At 41.0% G+C, this 16,108-nt stretch overlaps 1 protein-coding gene across 20 annotated transcripts in view; it reads left to right on the top strand.

The window, feature by feature from the left end:
- The window catches only part of SCEL (sciellin), a 108,122-nt gene that overhangs the window by 78,866 nt on the left and 13,148 nt on the right, over positions 1–16,108 (top strand). For all 20 annotated transcript variants that reach the window (XM_036296533.1, XM_036296531.1, XM_036296530.1 and 17 more), the window contains 3 exons: positions 5,340–5,399; positions 5,542–5,601; positions 5,745–5,801. In XM_036296533.1, coding sequence (XP_036152426.1) covers positions 5,340–5,399; positions 5,542–5,601; positions 5,745–5,801 — 177 coding nt within the window. The remainder of the gene's footprint in view (positions 1–5,339; positions 5,400–5,541; positions 5,602–5,744; positions 5,802–16,108) is intronic.

The raw sequence follows: 16,108 nt of genomic DNA, 5'->3' as shown, positions 1-16,108 counted from the left end.
TGGTCGCTTAGGGTTGTTTTTTTTTTTAATATATTTTATTGATTTTTTACAGAGAGGAAGGGAGAGGGATAGAGAGTTAGAAACATCGATGAGAGAGAAACATCGATCAGCTGCCTCCTGCACACTCCCCACTGGGGATGTGCCCAAAACCAAAGTACATGCCCTTGACCGGAATCCAACCTGGGACCCTTGAGTCCGCAGGCCGATGCTCTATCCACTGAGCCAAATCGGGGGTTTTATATATATAGATTACTACTTGAGAAATTCATTTTGACACAAAATACCAAAACTAGTTTATTATTGTAAATTTACAGTAAATAAATATTAAGTTTATAAAACTGAATAAATTAAAGAATATTGGCTTTCTACTCCTTCACAAACCCAAGGATTATTTTTTTAAATGACTCCTAAGAAAATAAGCAACATTACATTCTTATATTTAAGATACTTTTCGTGACATTGAATTTGTTTCTGTCTTCTTGAGAAGTTAAGACCCATTATACAATGGAACAGAAGTTAGGAAAAGCATGGCAGAGCAACTAACTCCAAGCTACCTTTCATTCTTGGGAAGATAATGTCAGTGAAAAGCCCTGTGCAGATGTAAAGAATCATGAACAGAGAGAGAGGAAGGGTGTTAGCAGAAAGGAGCATGGGGTTTGGATCCAGTTGCCATGGTTTCAATCTTCAATGCTGGGGCAACAGCATCACAGTGTTTCAATCCTGGTTCACCCTCAGTCACTTCTTAGGTACCTGGCCCCCAGGAGTGTCTTAACTTCTCTGAAGTCGAGTTTCTTTATTTATAAAGGAGGGGTGATAGTAAACGTCTTATTAGGTTGTTTTGAGGATTTAAAGAAGATAACTAATGTATATAAAGTAGAAACAGTAAATTTATCGCTTTTTATGTAGATTCCATTGAATGATTCAAGTGTCAAAAGAAAAAAAATGCCAGTCATAAAATTTGCTGATTTCCATTTGTATTTGATCTTTTATTTTATTTTAGCAATGAAAAAGTTCTTAATACATTTAGTAATCTAAGCCCCAAAGCTGTCAGAAAAAAAAAAATGGCTGGGTAAGAGAAGGATGTTTCTTTTTGTTGTTGTTTTGTAATGTTTTGTTTCTCCTTAACTAAACACAACAAGAATATAAATGACTTATAATCATTCTATTTACAAATGGAATAAGTCTTTTAAACGCATCATACATTTTTAAATTAATTAACTGTTAACCCTCACCCAAGGATATGTTTTCCCTTGATTTTTAGAGAGCGTGTAAGGGAGGGAGAGAGAGACAGAAAGAGAGAGAGAGACAGAGAAACATTGATGTGAGAAAGACATTGATTGGTTGCCTCCCCCACACCCCCAACTGTGGCTGGGTTCACACCTGCAACCCAGGTACTTGCCCAAGACCTGGAATCAAACCCACAATCATTCGGTGCACAGGCTGGTGCTCTAACCACTGAGAGCACTGGCTGGGGCAAAAGCATCACAGTTTTTAAATGTCCCTGGAAATTTGGATTACCTGTTTGCTAATAGCAAAAAGGAAAGGCAGCTGAAAAAAATATGGGGTGGCTTCACTCTTTTCAGCTTCAAGTAAAGCAACTGAAGAGAGTGATTGTAGTAGGAGCATGACTGGTCTATGTGCCGTTTGTTTTGTAGAATTAATGTTAATACCTTTATCTCTTGAATTAATTAAAAAATAATATAATTTTAAAAAAACACTCAGACACTTCATTAGACTCATGGCCAGCAACTATCATTCATCCTTGTTTTTGAAGAGTATTTTTTTTGATACTTAGTGGAAACTTTATGATTTTACTGTTTCTTAGATGGTTTGCTGCTCCCAGCAAAGTTATGGCCCTAAATTTTGATAATTCTTTAAGTAGTACACATGTGTAAGATGATATAAGTCACTTTTTGTCTCCGGTTATATGATTAGCTTTATATCATTATACAATACTATTATATATGTTATATACTATATCTTGACAATGTTTTCATGATTTTTCTTCTTGAGTTTAGTTGGTATATATGAAAATTGCAAAATCTTAGAGGTGAAATGAAGGAACTTCAAGGAACTCATATCCCAGTTAGTTTGAACAATTTTGAAAACCTCTGTTTCAATTTAACCTAATCAATTTACAGAAGAGGAATTTAAGATTCAGAAAAGGCAGGTGATTTAACTAGGGACGTAGAGAAAACTGGTGGGATACTGAGAGTAGTTCTGTGCTCTAAGTAACTATTGAGCACCAACTGGTTTGAAGCTTACAACTACTAGTAGGTGTCATGAGTAGCACACGAGATATAATTATAGGCCATGAACGCCACAAAGAGAATTCAGTAGACATACTGAATCCTATTAACAGCAGGCAATTATCATAGATTAAAGCTAATTATATACCAGAGATGTTATTCCGAGACAATAATAGGTTGTCAATTTAATATATTACATTTTAGAATACTCACGTACTGCTTGCTGGATATAGAATGCATTCTTAGTGCGTTACATTTAAAAAGAAAAAAAGGCATTGAATAGCTAATTAATAAACATGACAAGTGGTAAATTTCAGATTCATAGATTCCTAGGAGTAGAAGATATTAGAGATGGGCAGAGCATTAGAGATGACCCAGTCCAATCTCCCCATTTTATAGATGAGAATACTGAGGCCAGGGGCAAAAATTTGTCTTCTGTGAGTTCTTCTGATGTCTAGCCTAACTCTTAGCCTGACTACCATTCTTTAAACCACAGCACACAGACTTTGATCTTAAAATAAATGAAAGTTAATTGAGAACCTCGGGAAATAGAGGAGGCTGTAAGGTTGGGATTATTGCTCTTGCCATGGGACAGCCAGGAGGTGTCTTTACTGCTTTAAAGGGTCATTTGAATGATTACTTCATAGAATGATTACTGCCAAGTACTTTACTGCCAAGCTTTTAGAGTACATGGAAGTAATAATAGGTTTTAATATTCTAATGTGTCCCTTTACTACATCCTTAAGGCAAAATAAATGAAATCAGTAACCTCAGTAGAAAACATGTTATATTTTTCCTCGAAAAAAGGTAGATATAAGATTCCTGTGGTTGTAGGTACCCAGGGCCTGAAAAAACAACTCTATAAATTTGTTGTTTTCAGTTCATTGAGATAAATTGCATGTGCTGTCAATCAAGGCAATTCAGGACTGTTACTGAGATCCTTGTTTTATTAACACACAGTATTGTCTTTTTAGGACTAGGAATAGAATATAGCGTACATTTATGTTTTATAAGTTAGTATTTCTCAAACTGTGGGTTGCAACCCATTAAAGGGTTTTGTAATTAATTTAGTGAATGGCAATCAGAATTTTTTCCCAATTAAGTAAAATGAATTAAATAGAGTAGAAAATGAGAGTTCTTATGTAGTGAGGGTATTAGTTCATGAAATTTATGTTTCATTGTGTGTGTGTCTGTCTGAATAAAGAGCTTAGTATTGGGCTGTGATGTAAAATATATTTCTTTCTCTTTTTTTAATTTCTTTATTGGGCTTCACAATCACTGTTCTAGGTAGTTGGATGAATCAAATTTTCTACGTTCAGCAGAACAGTTAAAATGGAAGTTCTGTTTATGGTTAATTTTATACAGTGAAAGACTCTGGCTTTTGAGCATATTATCTCCTCTACAAAGTTTCATTCTTTGTATTTTTTTCTTCTAATATGTCACATTAACCTAATTTTAAAAATTGTTATCTTTCAGGCATGGTTTTGCCTTATGGCAGATTGATAGGGTTTTGTTTTGTTTTTTTGCAATGGATGTTTTTCATATGTTAATCATTCTTTTAATAGTACTTATAGATACCAGTTGATTATTTTTGAGAATAATATTATTGAAGATAATTCAAAAAAGTGAAAATTCAATGAGTGGCTTTCCGCCTACCACAGAGATCTAAGAAAGGTGTTCAACTGAGTGAATCCATGCGCTGATGGAAAGCACATCCTATGGAGAGGCTAGTCAGGGGAACTTTCTCAGACCTTTTTGATGATTAACCTCTAAGAGGCTCCCCTTCCCTCACAGCAATGTTTTCCATGAGTAAAATATATTTTATTTTTATATGATTAAAAAGGGTTGTTGGAGGGAAGGCGGTACAGGCAGGTTGCTGTCCAAGATGCTGCTGGGAGCAGATGCCAGTCCTGTGACCTCTTGACATGGCAGGCTATTGTATTTCTTTGAATAGATATTAAAAAGGAGTTTAGAGGAACACTTTGAAAAGTCACAACTTTCCAGCCTTTAAAACAAGGCATTATACACAATGAGGTAGTGAATGTTGGCAAACCATGTGAAAGCAAATATTGTTCTGCGACTGGGAAAAGAAACTGGTAGGACTTCAAATAGGAATTGGACAATTTCAGAGGATGTTATTCATTTGACCATAAACAACGGAGTTTAATTTGGTTTTGCAGTCATCATAGAGGGAAGAAAACTCAATTTTGATGGATTGCTGAAACTCACTTTTGCCAAATCTTATGTTAAGCGTAATCCTAATTTTAGAGTATATATATATATATATATATATATATACACTAGAGGCCTGGTGCATGGATTCATGCACTGGTGGGGGGTGTGGCCTTCAGGGATCGGCCTGCTGTGGGAGCGCGGCTTATCCCGGTGGCTGTGGGCCTGCCCTCTAAGCAGCTGCTCCTTCTGCAGTCAGCTGAGCAGCTGAGCGGCACTCCCACTGTGAGAGGGCACTGACTACCAGGGGGCAGCTCCTGCACTGAATGTCTGCCTACTGGTGGTTGGTCAGTTTGCATCTGGTCAGTGCGCGACTGGTTGCCCGGTTGTTCTGGTTGTTCTGCCATTCGGTCACTGGGCTTTTATTATATAGGATATTTAATTGATGAATATAATTTTTAAAATAGCAAGGTCATTAGAATCAGTTTGTATCTTCATAAAGTTAAAACATTTCAGAGTGGCTCTAGCTGGTTTGGATCAAGGGATAGAGTGTTGGCCTGTGGACTGACTGAAGGGTCCTGAGTTCGATTTCGGTCAAGGGCCCATGCCCAGGTTGTGGGCTCGACTCCCAGTAGGGCGCATGCAGGAGGCAGCAAATCAATGATTCTTTCTCATCATTGATGTTTCTATCTCTCTCTCCCTCTCCCTTCCTCTCTGAAGTCAATAAAAAATATTTAAATTAACAACACAAATAAATTTCAAAGTGTTGGTTAAAAAAACTTATTTCTAGGCTGTTCTGGGCCAAATCAATATGTCTCAAACTAAATGATAAGATAACAAATCCTTTCTTCCTATTTCCAACCAACTTAAACCCTTATTACCACTAACCGAGCTGGCTTCATTTTTTTCCACTTAAAGAAATCAAGAATTTGACAAGCTCATCAAAGTGAATCCTGAAACTCTCACCAACAATCAGAGGTAATAGAACTGTACTAATTTTTCTGCTTTAGTTGGGAAGACTATTTTTGTTTTATCAGAATTCTAAACAGATTTATAACCTTCATGATCTTATCAAAAGAACCTTCTCATTCATTGGCAATCTTTTTATTTTTCTCTAAAGAAACCAGGATCTCGATACCCTCATCAGAGTGAACCCCTCAGCGGTCCGAAGCAGTCAGAGGTGATCCCATAAAATCTGTCATATCATGTTTTCATGAGTCTGTGGTCCCAGGGTGCAGCGGGTTTGTAAAATGTTGCTTTGTTGAATGAGTACCACCAAAAACCCATCGCTAACCTGAACTTATTTTCGTCTCTTTTGAATAGCCAAGACTTGGACAATCTTATTAAAGTGCAACCGTCTGCTCTCAGGAACACAGCACGGTTAGTGACTTTGCCTAACTAACATGACATGTTCTTAAGGTTCTGGGTTAGGTATTTTCTTTCTTTTCTTTGCTCGTCTTGTCTTTCTTTCTTGAAGCCTTTTATTTTTCTTTAGTGTCACATGGGGACACATCTATAACCCCAGTGTTATAGATGGAATCAATGTCGTGCTTCAGACTCAGTTCTGTACTTTTTATTTGCACCAAGACAATGTGGTGTTTGTTGTATTTAGGAAATAGACGGTCAGAACTGAAATGAAAAATGAGCGAAATTAAGTAAGAAAAAGTGTTTTGGGGAAACTGAGCCAAACTTATGGTTCATATTGATACCTCCTGAGATCGGAAAGGCTACTCAGGGTCTTTGAAACTACAGATCCACAGCTAGGGTAGGCTCACAATGTGACAGCAGATTTTAGCCTTGAACTTACAGTTGAGTTCTGCAAATGTCTTATTGTTCATCATCTTCATGTCATATCATTCACCTAAAGGGCTTTATTAATAGTTAATAAATAAATGCACCAGAGTGCATTTGAAGTCCAGACTGTTCTACTGACATGAAATTTTATCAGAGGAAATATATAGATGTGAATCATAGTCTCAATCTTCTGCAGGGAAGAAAGCAATTAGGACACAGAAAAGTGCTTTAATCCAATGGGAGAAAGAGGACGGACAGGGCCATATTCTCATTGATCTAGATCTTATGTCTCCTAGTTTGTTTTCGACATTAATGCTTTTTCCCACTTTTTCTATCTGTATGTTTTTATCTGTTGTGGGGGCTTCTGAAGCAGGTAGGTACAAAGGCAGTTGCTACTTAGACAGTAGCATTTATTGGGCACTGTCATGTAACTGGCAGTTTACACATATTTAATCCTCACAACAAACCCATGAGAAATATATTCATTCACCCTATGTTATAAAAGAGGAAGCTATAGCTAAAGATGTGAAAACACGTTCTTGACCTAAACTCAGGTCCTTGTGACATCACTATCGGCAAGAAACACCAAAGTTCTGTGGCTAAAACAGCTCAGATTCTCCTTCTCTGTTCATTCTTTACACTCTGTACAGACCCCTCCCTTCTATCCCCCTCCACCTCTGCAATTAAAGAACTACATCCAGAAACATTAATTCTAGAAAGTTATTGTTAAAATGAGAGGGAGGAGAGAAAGTACTGTCTCATAGAGTTTTTCTAGCAGCTGAAATACCAGCAGACTTTTGGTGTTGCTTCTGCCACTGAAAATCATATGAAAATATCTTTATTAAGTAGAACCATTTCTTCATAATGTACTGGTTGGGGCAGATTTCCTTTTTTATTAGTAACAGTTTTAGGAGTGATTAGGTTTAATAACCACATGTGGCTACTATAGCAAACTCTTCCCTCAGTGGGCCATTCCATAAAATGTTCTCTTTTCCTCCCTCCCTCCATCCTTCCCTTCCCTCCTCCCTCCCTCTCTCCCTTCCTCCCTACCTCCCCCACTTCTCCTTCCTCCCTCCCTCCATCCCTCACCACCTCCTTCTAACTTTCTTGTCCTTCCTTCCCTCCCTCTAGCAAATGTGCTATGTTGGCAGACCATGGTAACTTTCTCTAAAGAGTTTTGCCTTTTAGTAGAAGAGGCTAATTTTATAAAAATATGGTTTCTATCAGCAACTCCTGATAACAAATATCTATAAAAAGAAGACATTTTTCTTACACTGATAGGATTTCTATAATTTTTTAAAAAATATTGGCCTTCATGTTGTTTTCAAATGGCAGCTTTATCCACAGATGTAACCTGATATCTGATGATTCTTTAGTATTTACACCAGATTTGATGATAATCAGCTTGGATGTTCAAGAATTTTCTCAAAACAGCTGAGCAAGAAAGACTAAGCTGCCTATTTGAAAAAAAAAAAAGTGACTTCCTTCCATTCGTTCAGCCACTGTATCTATAATGTATTTATGCTGGCTGCTTGATTTCAGGGGGTAGAGGGAGAGGGGTCATTCTAAAGTGCCTCCCAGTGGGAATAACAGCCACAAGGCACTTTTACATCCAATCCAATGTGACGTGAACACTGATTATTTAACAGTGTAACAGCAGCGAATCAGAGTTCTCTTTATGGGACTTTGCTGACATTTCCAACAGCTGTATACTTCATTCGCAGTTAGAGGCAGAATAAACTTTAGCCATTGATCAGAATGTAAGCAGGTGTCCCTGAGCTCCTTCTAAGAACTCAGCAACCCGAACAAATGCAGATGTGCCCAGAATTTTCACCTATTCAAGGAGAAACTGCAGGCTCTTAGCAGTGACAGTTTCATGTCTTCATGAAATAAGAGATACTAAAGGGAGATATTCAATTATTTGTAGCCTGTAAACTGCTGCTCCCAAATGAAGGTTGGAAAGCATCTTGTGACATTTAGGCCATTACAGTTGGAAAGCGTATCCTTCATCTGAAGTAGAAAAAATACTCTGAACTATTGGAACTATTATCCTTCCATCGTTTTAAGGGCTTCCCATTTGCTGAGACATACCTCCGAGTTTTCAGTATTCCAACAAGAGCTCCTTCCTATTTTACATTTCCCATATTTCTGCTCAAGTCAGAAAGCTAGAGGGTGGGGGAGAGGGTGACACTGACTCTCCATTGCTTCATCCCCTGTAATCAATAGGTCACTTGGATGCTTCTAATTATCTCAGGAACTGAGACATTTCATCAGCCCCATGACTACTATAGTCTAGATGACTGGGCAGTCTCCTAACTAATTCCTCAGTCGCCTGTCGTACTTTCTACCCTGCAGTCCATTGGCCACATTGTAGAGTGATTTTTCGAAAACACCAATCTGATCACCTCATTCTTCTGATTAAATGGCTTCCCATTGCCATTGCCATTGGATAATGTCCACACTTCTTAACCTGCTTTCCAAAGCCCACCCCATCCTGCCTCCACAGGCCTTCTCACCACATCCTCTATTATGTTCCACCCACATACCCTAACTTACCCACACTCCTCAGGCCTCCTTCAGGGCTATTGTGTGGTTAACTTTTGCTTATCCTTCAGGTCTCAGTTTAGGCGTCAATCTCTCCTGCTGCGGAAGGCCCCACCCCCTGCCATCACATCTGTATCAGTCCTCCTAGATGTTCTCAAATTCTCCATCCTTTCTGTCCCATAGCATTTGTCTCTTAGAGGAAATGGTTACTTAATCATCTCTCTTCAACTAGAGGATTTTAATGGTAATATTGAGTGTCTTGTTCACTTCTTTATCTACAGTACATTGTACAATGCATGGCTCGTATTAGGTGCCTAATAAATATTCTGTGGGTTAGCGGCTAAATCTCGAACTAACCAACTCCCTATAATCCTCCTCCAAGAAAAAGTCTATTGCTTTCCAGCTCTAACATCCTGAGCCCCATGAGTGAAACCAGAATGAAGAATCTGGTGTCTTCTAAGTGTTCTCCTTTAGCCAGTGATCATCTACTGGTCATGGCTTAATCCCAGTGAATCATGGTGAATTAGAACCATTAGCATTCTTGGTCACATCTTATATTTAAAATATCTAAAATTTCTGATTTCTTTATGGAACTGTCAATTTCTTTAATATATAATCTTTATGACTCCATCATTGAAAAGAGTTATAAAACTATATAAAGCTGGGCCCATTTGGGGGTGTCAACAGAGTTCAAGAATTATATGGTTATCTCACTGTATTCTATACTCCTTTCAGAGAGACAAATTTTCCTTTTGCACTAAAGTTAAAGCCTCAGATTTAGTTCTTGGCGTGAAAGAAGTACCATAGTAAAACTTTTATATGGAGACTCTTAATTTTACAAATGTCTTTGATACTCTACGAAAGCAATTTAAGTAAGCTGAAGAGAGAGAAACATATTGAGGCTTTTAATAACTACCTCCCACATCTCATGGGAGAGGAAGAGCAGTTGGGAGTGAGCTGATAACTATCTCTCATACAATGTTTATCCTAGAAAAAAATGCCTAATAAGAGACCATAATTAAAGGGGATCAAATATATGGTGATGGAAGGAGGCTAGACTTTGGGTGGTGAGCACACAATGCAATATACAAATGATGAATTATAGAATTTATACTTGAAAATTGTATTATGTTATTAAATAATGTTATGCCAATAAATTTAATTTATAAAATGAGACAATAATACCATGGTCCCCAAAATCTCTATTTTCCCTTTAATCTTCTCTGTAAAGGACAGTGGAAAATACATTACATAAGGAGAACACAGATAAGTGATCCTATCTAATAATAGAGAAACATGGTAATTAGCCATACCTCTGCTACCCTTCCCATTGGCTAATCAGGGTGATATGCAAATTAATGGCCAACCAAGATGGTGGCCGGCAGCCAGGCAGCTTGAAGTGAACAGGAGGCTTGCTTGCTTCAGTGACGGAGGAATCCAACGTTCCCCACCTGCCTTGCCGGCCTCTGAGCTTGCAGTTTAAGAAACATTGTTACAAATATAGAAGCTAAACAAAACCAGAAACCTGCTTTCAGCCAGCTGGGCTTCAGCCAGCAGGACTGCAACATTGTTTCAATTATAGAACAAACGCAGATCCCTGCTTTCAGCCAGCCAGGATCTCAGAGCTGGAGGGACCAGGACTGCAACAGTGTTACAATTATAGAACCCAAACAAACCCGATACCTGCTTTCAGCAGCCGAGGCCTCAGAGCTGGAGCCAAGCCTCAGAGCTAAAGCTGGCCCAGAATAAAAAAAAAAGAAAAAAAGGACAGGTTGGGAGCTTCAGTCACCCGCCAGCCTGAAAACGGCCCTCAGCCCCTCACCCAAACTGGCCAGGCACCCCAGTGGGGACCCCCACCCTGAAGGGGGTGTGACCAGCTGAAAACAGCCAACATCCCCTCATCCAGGCTGGCCAGGCACCTCAGTGGGGACCCCACCCTGAAGGGGGTGTGACCAGCTGCAAACAGCCATCATCCCCTCATGCAGGCTGGCCAGGCACCCCAGTGGGGACCCCCACCCTGATCCAGGAAACCAGCTGGCCCCCACCTGTGCACCAGGCCTCTATCCTATATAGTAAATGGGTAATATGCCTCCCAGCACCAGAATCAGCAGAGCAGCGAGGCCTCCCAGCACCAGGATCAGCGTCACAGGGGGCAGCGACCAAACCCCCTGATCGCCCTGCGGCTCTGTGTGTGACAGGGTGTGGGGCCACAACCTCCCTATCCGCCCTGCTCTGTTCCTGACAGGGGAAGGCGCCCCAACCCCCTGATCACCCTGCTCTGTGTGTGAGAGGGTGCGGTGCCCCAACCCCCCTCCCCCCACGGGCCCTGCTCTGTGTGTGCCTGGGTAGAGCCATAACCTCCCCATCGGCCGTGCCCTGAGTGTGACAGTGGCGGCACCCCAACCCCCTGATCGGCCCTGCTCTGTGGGTGATAGAGGGTGGCGCCCCAACCCCCTGATCCGCCCTGCTCTGTGTGTGACAGGGGGCGGTGCCCCAACTCCCCTATTGGCCCTACTCTGTGAGTGATGGGAGCTCCCCAACCCCCTGATCGGCCTTGCTCTGTGTGTGACAAGGGGGAGCTCCTCAACCCCCTGATCGGTCCTGCTCTGTGCGTGACAGGGTATGGAGCCCCAACCCCCCTGATGGGCCCTGCTCTGAGCATGACCGGGGGCGGCACCCCAACTCCCCAATCTGCCCTGCTCTGAGCCCGACCAGGGGCTGCACCTAGGGATTGGGCCTGCCCTCTGCCACCTGGGAGCAGGCCTAAGCCAGCAGGTCATTATCTCCTGAGGGGTCCCAGACTGCGAGAGGGCACAGGCCGGCCTGAGGGACCCCCTCTCCCCCCCGAGTGCACAAATTTTTGTGCACCGGGCCTCTAGTTATATATAAAATTTATGCTATGGTTCTACATAACAACTAATATTTTCTCCCAAACATTTTGAAATGTACATAAAGAAAAGCATTATTAGTTGCTATGGTTAACAAAATTTCTTTTTAGCATTTCTCACTGTATCCACAGAGAAGTGATGGTTTTTCTTTGAGTTAATTCCAGCTGCTCATAAACTATACAATTATAAGGTGCAACTGACACAGAAAGGGTTTAGAATTAAGCCTTTGCTCAACCCTGAAGCACTTGGCTAGGCTTCTATAAAAATCTTTTTTTCACACTTTGACTCACAGCTTTTTATCTTCTACCACAGTGTAAAAGACAGGATGCAATAGATGTGGTCTTAATTAAAGAATGAAATTTATTTTTATATCCTTCAGCTTGAGAAGTTTATGGGCAATCTGAACTTCTTTTACTGGATCTTCAAATCTAGCTAATGATACCAGTCAGGATGAACAACCAAAGCAGATACACATTTTATACTTTACATAATCTAGAACTTTTTATTTTGCTTTAAATATTAGTGTAGACTATTCAGAATTAAATTTTATAATCCCCCCTACCAAATTGATATGTGACACTGTTTATTGAAAACTCCACTAATAATATGGTTTATTCAATGATTCACTCTGAGGCCACTTTGGGAATGTTCTTCTTTGAAGGCATGCATAGGTTCCAATTTTGAATTATCTATCTATAATTATTGCATTTGTAAGATTCTAGTTTCTTCTCTTTCCTCAGATCCAAAACCATTCCCATTCTCCCTCAAAATATCTAAGGTCCAAAAAGACTTGGGGGGCAGGGAATAGGAAAAGTGTAGGAGGGGGTGGAGGAAGTGGCAGTGGGGAGTGGGGGTGGAGAAGAAAACACAGTACCTGCAACAGGCAGGAGTAAAACATGCTGGAGGAAGTGAGGATGCCCACCATCGGGCTGAAAAACTAAATCTAATCATGTTGTGAGTGCAGAAGCTGATCTGTATTAGTTTGCTAGGGCTGCTGTAAGCAGAACCACAGACTAGATAGCGTAAAACAGAAATTTATTTCCTCACAGTTTTGGAGGCTGGAAGTCCAGGATCAAGGTGTCAGTAGGGTTGGTTCCTTCTGAAGACCGTGAGTGAAGGATCTGTTCTAGGTCCCTCTCCTTGGCTTATAAAAGACTGTCTTCAACCTGTGTCTTCACAGTGTCTTCCATCTGTGTGTGTCTGAGTCTAAATTCCCCCTTCTTATAAGGACACCACTCATACTGAATTAGGGCCCATCCTAATACCTCATTTGAACTTAATTATCTTCATAAAGACCCTATCTCCAAATAAAGTCACATTCTGACATAATGTCATTAGGACTTCAACATATGAATGTGGTGGGGGAGGGGGGTATTATCCAACTTATAACAACATCCCAAAATAAGGAATAAGGTCATGGCCATGTGTCTCTTACTCTCAAGTTGCAATGAAAAAGGTTCTCAGTTCATCCAGGGTTAGCAGAGAATCACTTTCTGGGACAAAATTCTAATTTCTCAAGATTCACATTTCCTGGTGATCTCTCACTACTTACTATGGTGTTCCCTAGTTTGGCATTCATAGGAAGCTGGATTATGGAATACCATGATACTCCACTTTTTAAATTCCATTATCCCCAAGTATTTAGTGAAGTGTTATTTAAAAATGTTAAGGGCAGAATCACTTCATGCCTAGGCTATTAAGATAGTACAGTGGCCCCGGAGGCCAATAAGGTGGCACTAGGAAGTAGTGAGGGACCATCAGGGGTAGGCAAATGCAAAGCCTTCGGTCTCTATTGCTGAATTTGAAGGATGTAATCTAGGAGGTTTCCTTATACAGTTCTAGCATTTATGTTGAGGAAGCCATTTTTTGAATTTTACATATTCAGGCTGCACAGTCAGATGATTTTGATACTTCTGAGAGATTTCTGTTGAAATCCTATACATTTTACATATATTGATTGGCATATTTCCTACTAAAAGTGTGCAGCTAGTATTTTAAATGTGAGGGGTAAGTGTAGCTAAGGAATGTTGACTAACTTGCAGATTTATCAATTATCAATGGTTGGGTGTTATAAAAAAGAATATTAAATCTTATTTCATATATAAGATAATTTTGAATATTATTTTTCATCCATATAAATATTAATTTTGTGAGTGAGAGTCCTTATACTGATTCCATGTAAAATAACATTATTTAAGTCTACTATTCAGGATCAGAAGAGATATTTACAAAAACTGAAATTCTAAGGGTGTGAAAATTTAAAAGAAAGAGAGAAAAATGAAACAGTAGTCCCTCAAAATTTTGGAATCAATCGCGCCTACTATCAGTGTTATAGCACAGATATACTGTAAATAACTACAGTTCTCTTAACTATCATTTATCTATGCTTATTCAGTTCACCTACAATTGTAGTTATTGTTCCCACAAATTTTATTTACATTAACTCATTTGTTCTCACTGCAACCCTATAAGATTAGATTTTATTATCCTCATTTACAAAAGGAAGCTTAGATAGGTTGTCAAACTTGCCCAAGGAAATAGGGGAATAGATGGCCTACTTTGACTCTTTTTTAATATATATATATATACTAGAGGCCCTGTGCACAAAAATTTGTGCACTGGGGGGGGGGGGGGTGTCCTTCAGCCTGGCCTGTGCCCTCTCACAGTCTGGGACCTCTTGGGAGATAACGACCTGCTGGCTTAGGCCTGCTCCTGGGTGGCAGAGGGCAGGCCCAATCCCTAGGTGCAGCCCCTGGTTGGGCTCAGAGCAGGGCCAATTGGGGGGTTGGGGCACCACCCCCTGTCTCACTCAAGGCAGGGTCGATGGGGAGGTTGTGGTGCCACCCCCTGTCATGCACAGAACAGGGCTAATCAGGGGTTTGGGGCGCTGCCCCCTGTCACGCACAGAGCAGGACCCATCAGGGGGGTTGAGGCTCTGTACCCTGTCAAGCACAGAGCAGGGCCCATCAGGGGGTTGGGGAGCTCCCCCCTGTCACTCACAGAGTAGGGCCGATAGGGGAGTTGGGGCACCGCCCCCTGTCACACACAGAGCCGCAGGGCAATCAGGGGGTTTGAGCGCTGCCCCCTGTCACGCTGATCCCGGTGCTGGGAGGCCTCTTGGCTCCACTGATCCCGGTGCTGGGAGGCATATTACCCTTTTACTATAAAGGGTAGAAGCCTGGTGCATGGGTGGGGGCTGGCTGGTTTGCCCTGAAGGGTGTCCTGGATCAGGTTGGGGGTCCTGCTTGGGTGCCTGGCCAGCCTGGGTGAGGGGATGATGGCTGTTTTCAGCTGGTCACACAACCTTCAGGGTGGGGGTCCCCACTGGGGTGCCTGGCCAGTCTGGGTGAGGGGCTGAGGGCTGTTTTCAGGCTGGCAGGTGACTGAAGCTCCCAACTGCTCCTTTTTTTCTTTTTTTCTTTTTTATTCTGGGCCAGCTTTAGCTCTGGCTCCAGCTCTGAGGCCTCTGCTGCTGAAAGAAGGTATCTGATTTATTTGGGTTCTATAATTGAAACTATGTTTCAACTCCAGCTCTGAGATCCTGGCTGGCTAAAAGCAGGTTTCTGGGGTTTTGTTTAGCTTCTATATTTGTAACAATGTCAAACTGCAAGCTCAGAGGCCGGCAGCGGCAGGCGGGGAACGTTGGAGTCCTTCGTCACTGAAGCAAGCAAGCCTCATGTTCGCTTCAAGCTGCCTGGCTGCCAGCCGCCATCTTGGCTGGCAGTTAGTTTGCATATTGCCCTGATTAGCCAATGGGAAGGGTAGCGGAGGTACAGCTAATTACTATGTTTCTCTTTTATTAGATAGTATATCTATGGGTGTGTGTGTGTGTGTGTGTGTGTGTGTGTATTGAGTTTAGAGAAGAAGAGAGAGGGAGAGATAGAAACATCAATGATAAGAGAGAATCATTGATTGGCTGAATCCTGCACACCCCACACTGAGATCGAGCCTACAACCCAGGCATGTGACCTGACTGGGAATCTGACCATGACTTCTTGCTTCATAGGTCGATGCTCAGAACCACGCTGGCCAGGCCACTCAAACTCTTAAACTATGTTCCTAACCAACAAAGTTCATGACAAAGGCTTTTTCAAACTCATGGGCGGGGGGGGGGGGGGGGGGGGGGTGGTCAGGAACTATCAGTGTTATAGCAAAGATATACTATAAATAAATAATATATAAATCACATACCACAGGATATTTATTGTATCTTATGAAAGTGTGTCAAATCATAAATGTAGCCCAAAATTTAAGAGTCTAATTGTCCCATTTATCCTGCACATTATGAATTATTGATTCAAATTTTGTGTTGATTTTTCATGTTCCTGTAATCCAAAAAGCTGGAGTGAAATCTCTAATTAAATATCCAAGAATTGATTTCAGATGGACAGGTGGCTCAGCCTCAAATCTTGACTCTTTTACAAATTAGTTAATTGACCTTGGAAAATTCACTTAGCCTTT

Source organism: Myotis myotis, unplaced genomic scaffold (assembly GCF_014108235.1).
Source record: "Myotis myotis isolate mMyoMyo1 unplaced genomic scaffold, mMyoMyo1.p scaffold_m19_p_3, whole genome shotgun sequence".
Taxonomy (NCBI): domain Eukaryota; kingdom Metazoa; phylum Chordata; class Mammalia; order Chiroptera; family Vespertilionidae; genus Myotis; species Myotis myotis.
This window is presented reverse-complemented; position numbering and strand designations above follow the sequence as displayed.